Source organism: Oncorhynchus mykiss, chromosome 15, assembly GCF_057628025.1.
Source record: "Oncorhynchus mykiss isolate SJ-2025 chromosome 15, ASM5762802v1, whole genome shotgun sequence".
Taxonomy (NCBI): Eukaryota; Metazoa; Chordata; class Actinopteri; order Salmoniformes; family Salmonidae; genus Oncorhynchus; species Oncorhynchus mykiss.
The window spans coordinates 15,669,405-15,686,736 of record NC_143036.1 but is presented as its reverse complement, the minus strand read 5'-3'; the positions used below and the strand labels follow the sequence as shown (position 1 = coordinate 15,686,736).

The 17,332-nt window shown below is 46.7% G+C and overlaps 1 protein-coding gene across 1 annotated transcript; it reads left to right on the top strand.

Annotated features, from left to right (window-relative positions):
* Nucleotides 1-1,782: 1,782 nt before the first annotated feature.
* On the top strand, nucleotides 1,783-6,774 carry LOC110489670 (G protein-coupled receptor 12-like). Its single transcript, XM_021562424.3, has 2 exons — nucleotides 1,783-1,976; nucleotides 4,755-6,774. The coding sequence occupies exons 1-2, from the start codon at nucleotides 1,858-1,860 to the stop codon at nucleotides 5,782-5,784; spliced, it is 1,149 nt and encodes a 382-aa protein (XP_021418099.2). The 5' UTR covers nucleotides 1,783-1,857; the 3' UTR covers nucleotides 5,785-6,774.
* Nucleotides 6,775-17,332: the final 10,558 nt, after the last annotated feature.

The window sequence follows — 17,332 nt, the reverse complement described above, 5'->3', positions numbered from 1 at the left end:
GGGATATCTAGACAGTTGTACAACTGAATGCATTCAACTGACATGTGTCTTCCGCATTTAACCCAACACATCTGAATAAGAGAGGTGCGGGGGCTGTCATAATCGACATCCACTTCTTCGGCGCACGGGGAACAGCGGGTTAACTGCCTCGCTCAGCGGCAGAACGACAGATTTTCCCCTCGTCAGCTCGGAGATTCGATCCAGCAACCGTTCAGTAACTAACCCAATGCGCTAACCACTAGGTTATCTGGTCTACATGCGCTATTTCTACGCTTCCTGTGCTTAAGTTACCTTTTGCATCTTTTACTTTCGGTTTTGTACACCAGCTTCGAAACATCTGAAAATACAATTTTGGTTTTGGAAAATATATTTCACAGCGGTTTAGATGGTACAACGATTCTCTACACGAAACTCTTGTTTTGTCATATAATCTGAAAATAGGCTAACTATTTTTTTTGCATAGTTCATCTTTAAAGTTGGAAATTCAAACATTGCATATTGTAAAATAAATGTTCGATCCAAAGCATACTAATTATTCAACTGTCCTGTATAGCCTATCTGAACCTATATGACATGAGCCATCCTTGAGCCTCCTCCCAGCTTGGATAGAAAGTTGTTTAGCAAAAACCCGTCTATTAATGCCAAATACTACAGTCCACCCTCAAAACACTAGCTTAGTATGGATTGTTTCATTACGCAGTGTAGCCTACTATCTATACACTATTCAGCCGACATTAAGCTTATATTTATACATTTTTTTAATACAAATTATACATCAAATAGTCTAACAATGAGGAAAACGTAGTCATACATTTAGCCACTATTTATTGTTGAACTACACACATGGGCTGCAATCAAGGTAAATTCACGAAAATCTAACTTGAGATACTCCCCTGGTCTTCTTAAATCCTCCTGAGGCATTCATTTGTGAATTATATGTTCATTAAGCAGCACACAATTTAAACGTAGTCTTGAATGATGCATGACTAGATATACCAGAGATAAAGGACTGCTGATATTTGCATCTTCCAATGTATTGGCTGTCCAGTATACAGACGACCTGTCCCAGAAGTTCATATATGCCTACAATTAATCGATTTATGTGACGTGTTGAAACAGGTGTTGTTAAGGAGAATGCGGGAGGCTCAATTAAAGATGTTGCAGAATTGCTGTATTTGAACCACCACTCCATTCTGCCCAGTTGTTGATGTTGCATTGGCAATCAAGTTGTTTTTAACCATCTCTCTAACTGTCGCTTCTCCGGAGAGATCATTTTCTAAACTAAACTCATAAAGAACTACCTTAGAACGAAGCATTATGCTCTCAGTCTGAAATGCGCATTGAAAACATAAACTCCACTTATTGCACTGGCGCCAGTGTAGCCTTGACGACAGCATTTGTTTACGGATGTCCCCTTACTTTCAATCAGTTCAATTAGGCCTATATGTTTTCCAAAGCTTAAGGCACTTTGATGAGTCACATTCTTGAAGCCCAAGAAACAAATACTTAGCTTCATAGTAGGCTACATATAGAAATTAAAAATGTTTATGAATACTTTTTTGGAGGGTTACTGTCAAAATTATTTCTTATAATATATATATATATATATATATTTGTTTTAATAAACCGATGACCCACAGGGGTGTCCGGTACGCCATTCACGAACACACGCAGAGAGTTGCGCACCACACTCCTATCTGTCTCTGTCCTTGGGCAGTGCGTGCAGACATACGGATAAGTCCTGGTATTGAGCTGTTGCTGCCTCTTCTTCCGGTAGGGGGTAGCCTATTGAACAAACAGGACCCGTCTCCGAGTCTGGCCCGTTTGGGACTCAGAGCAGCAAAGACCCATCCCCCGATGCTACTGCTGCATCTCCATCTGATCCAGGCACCGCACCTGCCGCCAACGTTATCAATTGCGTATCATGGAAATACAGCAAGGACGCACTTTTGCCTAGACCGAACATCAGAGTCTAGGTAGGCTGTGGATAGCGGTAGATGAATGGATGAATGAATGGACGGGCGGGCTATTGTTACTGCAACCTGGCAGTGCATTTGGAAGAACCATAGATGATAAAACATTAGTGGTGAGACTAATGAGAATGTATGAGAGGGCTACAAAGGACCAGGATTCGGAAAGCGTCTGTTATGCGTTATTGCAAAACAGACACTTGGTGGTGTGAGTTATAACCGGTACGGTTGATGTGCTGAAATATCCCCCCCTGCCACAATCATCCCCCCTCTTCGCGTTCTTCATTGATGCGACTTGCTTGCTAGTTGAGATTTCTGCTCTTCACTCCTTTGTCAGTTTAGTCTACATTTCACTGATCTTAGTAGCAGAAAGCATTTTTGTCTGCAGTTTTCGGTTTGGCTCCCCCCCCCCACCCCCCACCCCCACCCTTCAGCGCCCGCGCCTGACTAGCCACAAAATTAAGGAAATTAGAAGGGGCGATTCGGGCAGGGGGGAGATTTTCGGCACAACACCTGGAAGGTTATTGATAGACCTTTCAGTCCCCACACTCTTAGAAAAAAGGTGCTATCTAGAACCTAAAACGGTTCTTAGGCTGTCCCCATAGGAGAACCCTTTGAAGAACCCATGTTGGTTCTTTCCACAGAGGGTTCTACCTGGGGACAGACAAGGAATCCTTTTGGAACTCTTTTTTCTAAGAGTGCAGGCAATCAGAGGTTTGGTAAAGACAGGCTTATCAATAACATCCCTGTATATACTGTATGTGTGCATAGTGTAAAGATGCATGTCTTTTAGGCTTCCTATTACATGGTTTGTATTTTCATATTTAGGCCTATTATTTACTTATTATACATTTACTGATGATTTTTTACAGTTTTTAATTAGACTTTATATGGAGCCTATTGGTAAGCACCACAAGGCTACTCCATACCACAACGGCAAGTTATAGTGTGTGTTGTTGTTTCAATTTGTATCAGATAGGACACAATACATTTGAGATGTTATTTACAGTGCATTCGGAAAGTATTCAGACCCCTTGACTTTTTCACATTTTGTTATGTTACAGCCTTATTCTAAAATGGCTTAAATAAAAACTGTTCCTCATGAATCTACACACAACACCCCATAATGAAAAAGCAAAAACTGGTTTTTAGAAATGTTTGCAAATGTATCATATTGACTCAGTACTTTGTTGAAGAACCTTTGGCAATGATTACTGCCTCGAGTCTTCTTGGGTATGACGCTACAAGCTTGGAACACCTGTATTTGGGGAGTTTCTCCCATTCTTCTCTAGAGATCCTCTCAAGCTCTGTCAGGTTGGATGGGGAGCATCGCTGCACAGCTGTTTTCAGGTCTTTCCAGAGATGTGCGATCAGGATCAAGTCTGGGCTCTGGCTAGGCCACTGAAGGACATTCAGAGACTTGTCCTGAAGTCACTCCTGCATTGTCTTGGCTGTGTGCTTAGGGTCATTGTCCTTTTGGAAGGCGAACCTTCATCCCAGTCTGAGGTCCTGAGAGCTCTGGAGCAGGTTTTCATCAAGGGTCTCACTGTACTTTGCTCCGTTCATCTTTCCCTCGATCCTGACTCCCTGCCACTGAAAAACATCCCCACAGCATGATGCTGCCACCACCATGCTTCACCGTAGGGATGGTGCCAGGTTTCCTCCAGACGTGACGCTTGGTATTCAGGCCAAAGAGTTCAATCTTGGTTTCATCAGACCAGAGAATCTTGTTTCTCGTGGTCAGAGAGTCCTTTAGGTACCTTTTGGCAAACTCCAAGAGGGCTATCATGTGCCTTTTACTGAGGAGTGGCTTCCGTCTGGACACTGTACCATAAAGGCCTGCTTGGTGGAGTGCTGCAGAGATGGATATCCTTCTGGAAGGTTCTCCCATCTCCACAGATGAACTCTGGAGCTCTGCCAGAGTGAACATTGGGTTCTTGGTCACTTCCCTGACAAAGGTCCTTCTCCCCCAATTGCTCAGTTCAGCCTGGGCAACCAGTTCTAGGAAGTCTTGGTGGTTCCAAACTTCTTCCATTTTAGTATGATGGAGGCCATTGAGTTCTTGGGGACCTTCAATGCTGCATAAATGTTTTGGTACCCTTCCCCAGATCTGTGCCTCGACACAATCCTGTCTCGGAGCTCTACGGACAGTTCTTTCAACCTCTTGGATTGGTTTTTGCTCTGACATCCACTGTCAACTGTTGGACCTTGTATAGAAAGGTGTGTGCCTTTCCAAATCATGTCCAATCAATTAAATTTACTTCAGGTGGACTCTAATAAAGTTGTAGAAACATCTCAAGGATGATCAATGGAAACAGGATGCACCTGAGCTCAATTTTGAGTCTCAAAGCAAAGGGTCTGAATACTGATGTAAATAAGATATATATATATATATATATATATATATTGTTGATAGATTTGCAAACATTTGTTTTGTCATTATGGTGAATTGTGTGTAGATTGATGAGGAAAACATTTACTTGTATTAATTTTAGAATAAGGCTGTAATGTAACAAAATGTGGAAAAGGGGAAGGGGTCTGAATACTTTTTCAAAATAAATAAGATACAAGTAGAATGTGCATGTTTGTGTGAGTAGATGGATTCCAGGATACTAAAGTCCTCGATGAATGTATGATCTTCACTCCCTCATGTCTGTGTGGCTTCTTAAATGAAGAGTGTGTGTGTGATCTCACATAGTGTGTTTATTTGTGTGTGTGTGTTTGTATGGATGGATTCACGTGTGCGTGTGTGATCTCTTATAATAATAGCGCGTGTGTTTCCAGACGGGCCAAAATGAGCAACGACTACGAGGCATCAGTCACCCCCAGCTGGCTGACCTCTGACCCCACTGTCTGGTCCAGCAGCAGAGACGGATTCACAGATAATGCCACTTACCCACCTATGGGCTCCTTCCCCCCACTGCCCCCTCTCCTGGTCAATCCCTGGGACATCTTGCTGTGCTCCTCAGGGACTCTCATCGCCTGTGAAAATGCCCTGGTTGTACTGGTGATCTGGCAGAACCCGGCTCTGCGTGCCCCCATGTTCCTGCTGATCGGCAGCCTGGCCCTGGCTGACCTCCTGGCTGGTCTGGGCCTGGTGCTCCACTTCACCTTGGCCTACCTGCTGAGGTCTGACTCGGCCCAGCTGCTGACTGTTGGTCTGGTGGTGGCCTCTTTCTCAGCCTCCGTCTTCAGCCTGCTGGCCATCACCATAGACCGTTACCTGTCACTCTACTACGCCCTGACCTACAACTCAGAGCGCACTGCCGCCTTCACCTACACCATGCTGGTCCTCCTCTGGGGCCTGTCTCTCTGTCTGGGCCTACTGCCCATCACAGGGGTGAACTGCCTGGCAGAGGAGTCGACGTGCAGCGTGGTGCGCCCCCTGACTAAGAACAACGTGGCGGTGCTGTCCGTATCCTTCCTCCTGCTGTTCGGCCTCATGCTGCAGCTGTACGTGCAGATCTGTAAGATCGTCATGCACCACGCCCACCAGATCGCCTTGCAGCATCACTTCCTGTCCGCCTCGCCCCACTACGTCACAACCAGGAATGGCGTGTCCACGCTGGCCATCATCCTGGGGACGTTTGCCGCCTGCTGGATGCCCTTCACCGTCTACTCACTGGTCGCCGACTACACATACCCACCTCTCTACACCTACGCCACCCTGGTGCCCGCCACCTACAACTCAGTCATCAACCCAGTGATCTATGCCTTCAGGAACCAGGACATCCAGAAGGCTCTGTGGCTGGTGTGTTGTGGCTGTATACCGGCCAGGGTGGCCCACAGGGCCCGGACCCCTAGCCACGTCTGACCCAGACACAGGTCCCGGGAGGGAAGGAGAGAGGTGCCCTGGGCAGAGGGAGGAGGCAGACAGGCAGCCTGGGCTCAGGCAGGTGGCTGGAAAGGACGGACTGCGTGCATAGTCATTTTAGCCGCTTTTACTGATGTGGGCTTTTTTCCTCAGAAGGATTGAGAGATTATTATTAGATTATTAAAGATTGTGCCACTTTCCGCACATCAGATAAAGGGCTTGTGTGTGTGTGTACAAAAAGATAGGATGTCACACGGACAGAGAAGGAGGAAGAGAGGAGGAGAAGTGGAGTGAGGGATGACAGAGGTGGGGCGATTATCAAGATGCATACAAGATGAAGTCGGGCTGAGGGCTCAATCACCTTGTCTCGCTGCTGCACTCTGAACGTGCCTTGAAAGACAGATAACCACGGGAGGCTAAAAATAACCTGGGTGCTCTGTGATCCGCGTGCCGTGTGTCCGACACAGACTCCATGCAAAGAAACAAAGCCGCGGAGGCGGAGAGCGGGAGCCTATTTCTCTTCATCTCTCCCTATTTGCCTTTAAAGCCCCCACCCTCGAGCATGTGAGAATGTAGGTTATTATGATGTTCTGCTTGCTTTCCATTCTGAGGTGACAACAGCCTCGGGAAGGAAAGTCCCCAGATACCTGTAGCACGCACCATTAACCCTCCAAATGCCTGTCCAAACGCACCATTAACCCTCCAAATGCCTGTCCAAACGCACCATTAACCCTCCAAATGCCTGTCCAAACGCACCATTAACCCTCCAAATGCCTGTCCAAACGCACCATTAACCCTCCAAATGCCTGTCCAAACGCACCATTAACCCTCCAAATGCCTGTCCAAACGCACCATTAACCCTCCAAATGCCTGTCCAAACGCACCATTAACCCTCCAAATGCCTGTCCAAACGCACCATTAACCCTCCAAATGCCTGTCCAAACGCACCATTAACCCTCCAAATGCCTGTCCAAACGCACCATTAACCCTTAAATACGTCACGCTGCTTGCCAATTTCTCCTGATTCGCTCACACCGAGTCACGATCGAACCCAGGACGTCCACTTTTCTAGCACACGTGATCGCCCTCCTTGACAACGTACCAACCATTTGAGCTATCGAAAAATATGTAAGGCAGTAGCTCCATCGGTGATATTTCACTAGCTGTGGAGTGAGTTTACGGTACACGTTCTTAAGCGCTTCCAGATCCTCATTCTACCCCGTCATATCAGCGCGCAGCAGTAACTACGTGTTAGTTACTTCATGGACCGATATAAATACTCTGTCAGCAATAACAGCCTCTCCCCAGTAACATGACCACCTCCAGCATGATGATATACGACGACAACAACCAACAGCCCTTCTGCGATGCCTAGCAGAGTCCTTATACACCAGGCCCAAACAAGGACTCAACTTCCCAAGACTTGTGCTGTATGTGATTTCTCCAAATGGGAAATCAGATCTTGACTTATGTGTTTTGTTTTTGAAAATGTGAATGGGACAGGATACTGACTGCCACTGCCCAGTATTCTGTCATTAGTCATTACAATGTCACTGCCTTTTTTTATTCTGAATCTCCTGCTCTATTCTCTGGCTATGGTCTTCTTCAATATCTTACAATGAATGAAATTGGACTCGGTAAGAAAATATCTTACACGTTTTCAGTTGCATCTGCCTTTGTGAACCTATGACGTGTTTTTGAGTGTTGTAAACCTAAGCGTCTGTGAATAAGGAAAATGTTTCTGTGCATTTGAGTTGCATGGCCCCTGAGTGTGTGTGTGATCTGTGTACCATAGAAATAGAATTCATTAAATTTCTATGGCTTGTATGGGGGTTTGTGATCAGCAGCACAGACCTCATGTATATCTGTCTCCATGGGGACAGTGGCTCTGAGGACTTACTTCCAGTGTGACCCTTTGACCTCAGAGGAAATTGTCTGCTTGTCTTCCTATCATTCTGAGAGAAGTGACCTTCTGAGAGAAGTGACAAATTCCACCACAGGAATGAAATAGAGAAGGATATGTTTAAATGAATAGTAGAAGCAAAGATGGTACTGTATGGTGTACATGTGCAACGGCTGACTCTGAGCCGTAGTAAGGGGTTAAGGCAACGCCGTCACGTGACTGATGGAAAAATAACTTATATCGTTATCACAGGTTCTGGTGGCTCTTCACAGACAAACAATAATACCAAGAAAACACTCTCCTTTACCTTTGAAGAATAATCTATTTTGTTATATTTATTGAAAGTCGCTATTTTTTTTTCTCAGGGTTGTCTCGCCTGAATTATGATGTATCCAAAGTATCTTGTATTTTAATGCGCTGTAGAGCCTCTCCTGAATGAATTGGTAAAGAAATGATTGTTTATTTTGTATGGCATTCTGTTGACCAATTAGATTCTGTAAATAGAGCATGCTTATCATTATAGGGGTGTTCTGACATCATGTATGGTGCTACCTGCTGCAGGATCCAAGGGGGACTCAGGTGCACCGTATTAGAATGACATCAAATTTGACCCCCTTTTATTGTAATTTTACAGTCTGTGTACATTTCCATCCCTAGCCCCTTCCCCCCAATCCCAACCCCTTCTTTAGGCAGATCTGCAAAGTCTGGATAGGTCAATGCAGTATGGCATATACTTTACTTAGCAGATTAGCCTGTTGGAGGGTTAGATGGTGCTGTCACAGTACTGCTTACACCTATCCCAAACCTTGAGGATCTGCCAGACCAATGAGCTAAGGGCTAGGGACGGAAATGGAACCGGGCCTACCTTGTTTGATGAATGTTCTCTCATGTACAGTAATGTCAATCTTTCATGATTCACGATGAGCTTTCATAGGTGAAAACAAGGGCTTCACATTATTGAGTAGACAAAGGAACCACTCGTGTGTGGGTTTGACACAGTACTTCTCTGTTAGGAATACATATTCATCTAATGTTAAACTATTATTGTGCAGTGTAATTGCACCGTAAAGTGTCATATTGAACTAAGATGTGGTTGGAGGGATTTCTACTGTTGTTACGGTGCGTGAATGAGGACCCAAAAGCGAATCAACTTAAACAGAGCTTCTTTAATTACCAAACATAGGTAGGCTCAGATGGACCGGCAGATTCTGACAGGACAGGACAAGGTTACAGCAAACATGACGACAGTCTGGTTCAGGCATGAATGACACAAACAAACAAGAATCCGACAAGGACAGGAGCAGAAACAGAGAGAGATATAGGGACCTAATCAGAGGGAAAAAGGGAACAGGTGGGGAACGGGGTGAATGGGTAGTTAGAGGAGACAAGGGACAGCTGGGGGAAAGCGGGGGAGAAAAGGTAACCTAACACGACCAGCAGAGGGAGACAGGGTGAAGGGAAAGGACAGAGACAAGACAACATGACAGTACCCCCCCACTCACCGAGCGCCTCCTGGCGCACTCGAGGAGGAAACCTGGCGGCAACGGAGGAAATCATCAATCAGCGCACGGTCCAGCACGTCCCGAGAGGGAACCCAACTCCTCTCCTCAGGACCGTACCCCTCCCAGTCAACTAGGTACTGATGACCACGGCCCCGAGGACGCATGTCCAAGATTTTACGGACCCTGTAGATAGGTGCGCCCTCGACAAGGATGGGGGGGGGGGGGGGAAGACGAGCGGGGGCGCGAAGAACGGGCTTAACACAGGAGACATGGAAGACCGGGTGGACGCGACGAAGATATCGCGGAAGAAGAAGTCGCACTGCGACAGGATTAATGACCTGAGAGATACGGAATGGACCAATGAACCGCGGGGTCAACTTGCGAGAAGCCGTCTTAAGGGGAAGGTTCTGAGTGGAGAGCCAAACTCTCTGACCGCGACAATATCTAGGGCTCTTCGTTCTACGCTTATTAGCAGCTCTCACAGTCTGCGCCCTATAACGGCAAAGTGCAGACCTGACCCTCTTCCAGGTGCGCTCGCAACGTTGGACAAAAGCCTGAGCGGAGGGGACGCTGGACTCGGCGAACTGAGATGAGAACAACGGAGGCTGGTACCCGAGGCTACTCTGAAAAGGAGATAGCCCGGTCGCAGACGAAGGAAGCGAGTTGTGGGCGTATTCTGCCCAGGGGAGCTGTTCTGACCAAGACGCAGGGTTGCGAAAAGAAAGACTGCGTAAGATGCGACCAATAGTCTGATTGGCCCGTTCTGCTTGACCGTTAGACTGGGGGTGAAAGCCGGAAGAGAGACTGACGGAAGCCCCAATCAAACGGCAAAACTCCCTCCAAAATTGAGACGTGAATTGCGGACCTCTGTCCGAAACGACGTCTGACGGAAGGCCATGAATTCTGAAAACATTCTCGATGATGATTTGTGCCGTCTCTTTAGCAGAAGGAAGCTTAGCAAGGGGAATGAAATGAGCCGCCTTAGAGAACCTATCGACAACCGTAAGAATAACAGTCTTCCCCGCTGACGAAGGCAGTCCGGTGACAAAATCTAAGGCGATGTGAGACCACGGTCGAGAGGGAATAGGAAGCGGCCTGAGACGGCCGGCAGGAGGAGAGTTACCGGACTTAGTCTGCGCGCAGACCGAACAAGCAGCCACGAAACGACGCGTGTCATGCTCCCGGGTGGGCCACCAGAAACGCTGGCGAATGGAAGCAAGCGTACCCCGAACGCCAGGGTGGCCGGCTAACTTGGCAGAGTGAGCCCACTGAAGAACGGCCAGACGAGTAGGAACGGGAACGAAAAGAAGGTTCCTAGGACAAGCGCGCGGCGACGGAGTTTGAGTGAGTGCTTGCTTTACCTGCCTCTCAATTCCCCAGACAGTCAACCCGACAACACGCCCCTCAGGGAGAATCCCCTCGGGGTCAGTGGAGGCTACTGAAGAACTGAAGAGACGAGACAAAGCATCAGGCTTGGTGTTCTTAGAGCCCGGACGATAAGAAATCACGAACTCGAAACGAGCGAAAAACAGCGCCCAACGCGCCTGACGCGCATTAAGTCGTTTGGCAGAACGGATGTACTCAAGGTTCCTATGGTCAGTCCAAACGACAAAAGGAACGGTCGCCCCCTCCAACCACTGTCGCCATTCGCCTAGGGCTAACCGGATGGCGAGCAGTTCGCGGTTACCCACATCATAGTTACGTTCCGACGGCGACAGGCGATGAGAAAAATACGCGCATGGGTGGACCTTGTCGTCAGAGAGGGAGCGCTGAGAAAGGATGGCTCCCACTCCCACCTCTGACGCGTCAACCTCGACAACGAACTGTCTAGAGACGTCAGGTGTAACAAGGATAGGAGCGGATGTAAAACGATTCTTGAGGAGATCAAAAGCTCCCTGGGCGGAAACGGACCACTTAAAGCACGTCTTGACAGAAGTAAGGGCTGTGAGAGGAGCTGCCACCTGACCGAAATTACGGATGAAACGACGATAGAAGTTCGCGAAGCCGAGAAAGCGCTGCAGCTCGACGCGTGACTTAGGGACGGGCCAATCAATGACAGCTTGGACCTTAGCGGGATCCATCTTAATGCCTTCAGCGGAAATAACAGAACCGAGAAATGTGACGGAGGAGGCATGAAACGTGCACTTCTCAGCCTTCACAAAAAGACAATTCTCTAAAAGGCGCTGGAGGACACGTCGAACGTGCTGAACATGAATCTGGAGTGACGGTGAAAAAATCAGGATATCGTCAAGGTAAACGAAAACAAAGATGTTCAGCATGTCTCTCAGGACATCATTGACTAATGCCTGAAAGACAGCGGGAGCGTTAGCGAGGCCGAAAGGAAGAACCCGGTATTCAAAGTGCCCTAACGGAGTGTTAAACGCCGTCTTCCACTCGTCCCCCTCCCTGATGCGCACGAGATGGTAAGCGTTACGAAGGTCCAACTTAGTGAAAAACCTGGCTCCCTGCAGGATCTCGAAGGCTGAAGACATAAGAGGAAGCGGATAACGATTCTTCACTGTTATGTCATTCAGCCCTCGATAATCTATGCAGGGGCGCAGAGACCCGTCCTTCTTCTTGACAAAAAAAAACCCCGCTCCGGCGGGAGAGGAGGAGGGGACTATGGTACCGGCGTCAAGAGCTACAGACAAATAATCTTCGAGGGCCTTACGTTCGGGAGCCGACAGAGAGTATAGTCTACCCCGGGGGGGGGTGGTTCCCGGAAGGAGATCAATACTACAATCATACGACCGGTGTGGAGGAAGAGAGGTGGCCCTGGACCGACTGAACACCGTGCGCAGATCGTGATATTCCTCCGGCACCCCTGTCAAATCACCAGGCTCCTCCTGTGAAGAAGAGACAGAGGAAACAGGAGGGATAGCAGACATTAAACATTTCACATGACAAGAGACGTTCCAGGAGAGGATAGAATTACTAGACCAATTAATGGAAGGATTATGACAAACTAGCCAGGGATGGCCCAAAACAACAGGTGTAAAAGGTGAACGAAAAATTAAAAAAGAAATGGTTTCACTATGATTACCAGAAACAGTGAGGGTTAAAGGTAGCGTCTCACGCTGAATCCTGGGGAGAGGACTACCATCCAGGGCGAACAAGGCCGTGGGCTCCTTTAACTGTCTGAGAGGAATGTCATGTTCCCGAGCCCAGGTCTCGTCCATAAAACAGCCCTCCGCCCCAGAGTCTATTAAGGCACTGCAGGAAGCTGACGAACCGGTCCAGCGTAGATGGACCGACAAGGTAGTGCAGGATCTTGAAGGAGAGACAGGAGTAGTAGCGCTCACCAGTAGCCCTCCGCTTACTGACGAGCTCTGGCCTTTTACTGGACATGAAGTGACAAAATGACCAGCGGAACCGCAATAGAGACAGAGGCGGTTGGTGATTCTCCGTTCCCTCTCCTTAGTCGAGATGCGGATACCTCCCAGCTGCATGGGCTCAGCACCCGAGCCGGCAGAGGAAGATGGTAGTGATGCGGAGAGGGAGGCGACGGAGAGCGCGAGCTCCTTTCCACGAGCTCGGTGACGAAGATCAACCCGTCGCTCAATGCGAATAGCGAGTTCAATCAAGGAATCCACGCTGGAAGGAACCTCCCGGGAGAGAATCTCATCCTTTACCTCTGCGCGGAAACCCTCCAGAAGACGAGCGAGCAAGGCCGGCTCGTTCCAGCCACTGGAGACAGCAAGAGTGCGAAACTCAATAGAGTAGTCTGTTATGGATCGATTGCCTTGACATAGGGAAGACAGGGCCCTGGAAGCCTCCTCCCCAAAAACAGATCGATCAAAAACCCGTATCATCTCCTCCTTAAAGTCTTGATACTGGTTAATACACTCAGCCCTTGCCTCCCAGATTGCCGTGCCCCACTCACGAGCCCGTCCAATAAGGAGAGATATGACGTAGGCGACACGAGCAGTGCTCCTGGAGTAAGTGTTGGGCTGGAGAGAAAACACAATATCACACTGGGTGAGGAACGAGCGGCATTCAGTGGGCTCCCCAGAGTAACACGGCGGGTTATTGATTCTGGGCTCCGGAGATTCGAAAGCCCTGGAAGTGGCCGGTGGATCGAGGCGGAGATGGTGAACCTGTTCTGTGAGGTTGGAGACTTGGGTGGCCAGGGTCTCAACGGCATGTCGAGCAGCAGACAATTCCTGCTTGTGTCTGCCTAGCATCGCTCCCTGGATCTCGACGGCTGAGTGGAGAGGATCCGAAGTCGCTGGGTCCATTCCTGGTCGGATTCTTCTGTTACGGTGCGTGAATGAGGACCCAAAAGCGAATCAACTTAAACAGAGCTTCTTTAATTACCAAACATAGGTAGGCTCAGATGGACCGGCAGATTCTGACAGGACAGGACAAGGTTACAGCAAACATGACGACAGTCTGGTTCAGGCATGAATGACACAAACAAACAAGAATCCGACAAGGACAGGAGCAGAAACAGAGAGAGATATAGGGACCTAATCAGAGGGAAAAAGGGAACAGGTGGGGAACGGGGTGAATGGGTAGTTAGAGGAGACAAGGGACAGCTGGGGGAAAGCGGGGGAGAAAAGGTAACCTAACACGACCAGCAGAGGGAGACAGGGTGAAGGGAAAGGACAGAGACAAGACAACATGACAACTGTGGCCAGTGGTTGGGGTTTCAAGCATTGTGGGTGAATCATGTGGTTTGGGGGGTATGGTACCCCGATCCAGAGCTAAATACAAGTCTTTTAACACCTCTATGGGCTTCAGAATGTGTGGGGCAGGGGACCCTACAGTACAGCATCTTGTGTAGACGTATACTCTGTGTTAAATGTGAAATGCACTTTATTTTTTGGAAGAAAAACAACATACAGTGGGGCAAAAAAGTATTTAGTCAGCCACCAATTGTGCAAGTTCTCCCACTTAAAAAGATGAGAGGCCTGTAATTTTCATCATAGGTACACTTAAACTATGACAGACAAAATGAGAAGAAAAAAAATCCAGAAAATCACATTGTAGGATTTTTTATGAATTTATTTGCAAATTAGGGTGGAAAATAAGTATTTGGTCAATAACAAAAGTTTATCTCAATACTTTGTTATATACCCTTTGTTGGCAATGACAGAGGTCAAACGTTTTCTGTAAGCCTTCACAAGGTTTTCACACACTGTTGCTGGTATTTTGGCCCATTCCTCCATGCAGATCTCCTCTAGAGCAGTGATGTTTTGGGGCTGTTGCTGGGCAACACGGACTTTCAACTCCCTCCAAAGATTTTCTATGGGGTTGAGATCTGGAGACTGGCTAGGCCACTCCAGGACCTTGAAATGCTTCTTACGAAGCCACTCCTTTGTTGCCCGGGCGGTGAGTTTGGGATCAATGTCATGCTGAAAGACCCAGCCACGTTTCATCTTCAATGCCCTTGCTGATGGAAGGAAATCTCACGATACATGGCCCCAGTCATTCTTTCCTTTACACGGATCAGTCGTCCTGGTCCCTTTGCAGAAAAACAGCCCCAAAGCATGATGTTTCCACCCCCATGCTTCACAGTAGGTATGGTGTTCTTTGGATGCAACTCAGCATTCTTTGTCCTCCAAACACGACGAGTTGAGTTTTTACCAAAAAGTTATATTTTGGTTTCATCTGACCATATGACATTCTCCCAATCTTCTTCTGAATCATCCAAATGCTCTCTAGCAAACTTCAGACGGGCCTGGACATGTACTGGCTTAAGCAGGGGGACACGTCTGGCACTGCAGGATTTGAGTCCCTGGCGGCGTAGTGTGTTACTGATGGTAGGCTTTGTTACGTTGGTCCCAGCTCTCTGCAGGTCATTCACTAGGTCCCCCCGTGTGGTTCTGGGGCTCACCGTGCTCACCGTGTGCTCACCGTTCTTGTGATCATTTTGACCCCACGGGGTGAGATCTTGCGTGGAGCCCCAGATCGAGGGAGATTATCAGTGGTCTTGTATGTCTTCCATTTCCTAATAATTGCTCCCACAGTTGATTTCTTCAAACCAAGCTGCTTACCTATTGCAGATTCAGTCTTCCCAGCCTGGTGCAGGTCTACAATTTTGTTTCTGGTGTCCTTTGACAGCTCTTTGGACTTGGCCATAGTGGAGTTTGGAGTGTGACTGTTTGAAGTTGTGGACAGGTGTCTTTTATACTGATAACAAGTTCAAACAGGTGCCATTAATACAGGTAACGAGTGGAGGACAGAGGAGCCTCTTAAAGAAGAAGTTACAGGTCTGTGAGAGCCAGAAATCTTGCTTGTTTGTAGGTGACCAAATACTTATTTTCCACCATAATTTGCAAATAAATTCATTAAAAATCCTACAATGTGATTTTCTGGATTTTATTTCCTCATTTTGTCTGTCATAGTTGAAGTGTACCTATGATGAAAATTACAATTAGAACTTGCACAATTGGTGGCTGACTAAATACTTTTTTTGCCCCACTGTATTTAGCTTACGTTGATTGGACTAAATTGTTTTTGGTATCTTTTAATTGTTATTGTATTAGACTAAGCATAGGTGATTTGATGAAGTTGAAATGTTGCTGGAATAGTGAAAGCAGCTCTTGTTCTCTTTGTGACTAGAGGTAACTCTCTGTGGTTCTAAATCAATAGTTGTTCAGTAGTCCTAAAATGTCAGAAACATTAACTTGATTGACCATGCTGTAGGTCATGTAACTGTTTGTTACATTCAATATGCTTTGTGGTCTTCACCAGACAGAGGTTGCTCTCTGGTTTTGTGATGAAACAAAGGTCTGGTTGAGTTTATTCTGCCACTGTGTAATCTCATTGTCTCGGCCTTTAGGCCTACAGTATATATCACAGTGTCAAGGCATATGAACTAACAGGTTACAGAGCAAACAAAGCAATTATCACAACATATAGGTTGGAATGTGGCTTTTCTCTCTGGCTTGGCTTCCCCAGTGATTTTACCCACGCACCACTACTAGTTTGGGGGAATACAATTAACTATTGAGTTGGAAAATGTACTGTGGATACAAATATCCCTGTGAGCTTCCCAAGCCCATGTTGCTTAGGGTTAACAGCATAAATTGTATATCAATAATATTATACTGAACAAAAATGTAAACATAACTTGTAAAGTGTTGGTCCCCTGTTAAATGAACTGAAATAAAATATCCCAGAAATGTTTAATGCTCACAAAAAGCTTATTTTTCGCACAAGTTTTGTGCACTAATTTGTTTACATTTCTGTTAATAAACATTTCTCCTTTGCCAAGATAATCCATCCACCTGACAGGTGTGGCATATCAAGAAGCTGATTAAACAGCATGATCATTACACAGGTGCACCTTGTACTGGGGACATTAAAAGGCCACTCTGAAATGTGCAGTTTTGTCACATAACCCAATGCCACAGAATATTTGAGGGAGCGTTCAATTGGCATACTGACTGCAGGAATGTCCACCAGAGGAATGTCCACCAGAGGAATGTCCACCAGAGGAATGTCCACCAGAGGAATGTCCACCAGAGGAATGTCCACCAGAGGAATGTCCACCAGAGCTAGTGCCAGAGAATTTCATCCGGGTTCTTCACTTGTAGGAGTATTTCTGACTGTAATAAAGCCCTTTTGTGGGGAAAAACTAATTCTGATTGGCTGGGCCTGGCTCCCAAGTAATGAATTTGTAGTGAATTTCCATGAATAAAATAAATAAATAACAGAACAGTCTCAACAGCCAATTATTGCAGGATATCCAATGACATGCATTCATGTGAAATCCAAAGATCAGGGCCTAATCAATTCATTTCAATTGACTGATGTCCTTCTACGAACTGTAACTCAGTAAAATCTTTTAAATTACTACATGTTACGTTTATATTTTTGTTCAGTGTACATGTATTGTATCACACCCTCTAAACTTATTCCACGGATCCCTTGGCCAAATTACTGGAATCTGTTGGGAATATTAATTTAAAAAAATACTGCTCCCCACTTTGAGAACCCCTGCACTAACTGAGATATTGTAAGACATTGTGTGAACAAGGTGTATATTTTTCCAAGGTGTTAGCTGTAACTTTGTATTGCTTTGGTTAGTTTACTGAATTGAGAGATCTTGTTAATTTTATATTAAAATAATGTGCTGTGTATGAAAAACAAAACCCCTGTGTTGGTTTGGTTTGTTTATCCTCCCTCTGCATCC

What these genes read in the sequence shown, in the direction of transcription:
- LOC110489670 (XM_021562424.3), top strand. Translation starts at nt 1,858, where the DNA reads ATGCTACTGCTGCATCTCCATCTGATCCAGGCACCGCACCTGCCGCCA. An exon ending in GACCGAACATCAGAGTCTAG is followed by an intron (nt 1,977 to 4,754) that starts GTAGGCTGTGGA and finishes GTGTGTTTCCAG; the next exon opens with ACGGGCCAAAATGAGCAACG.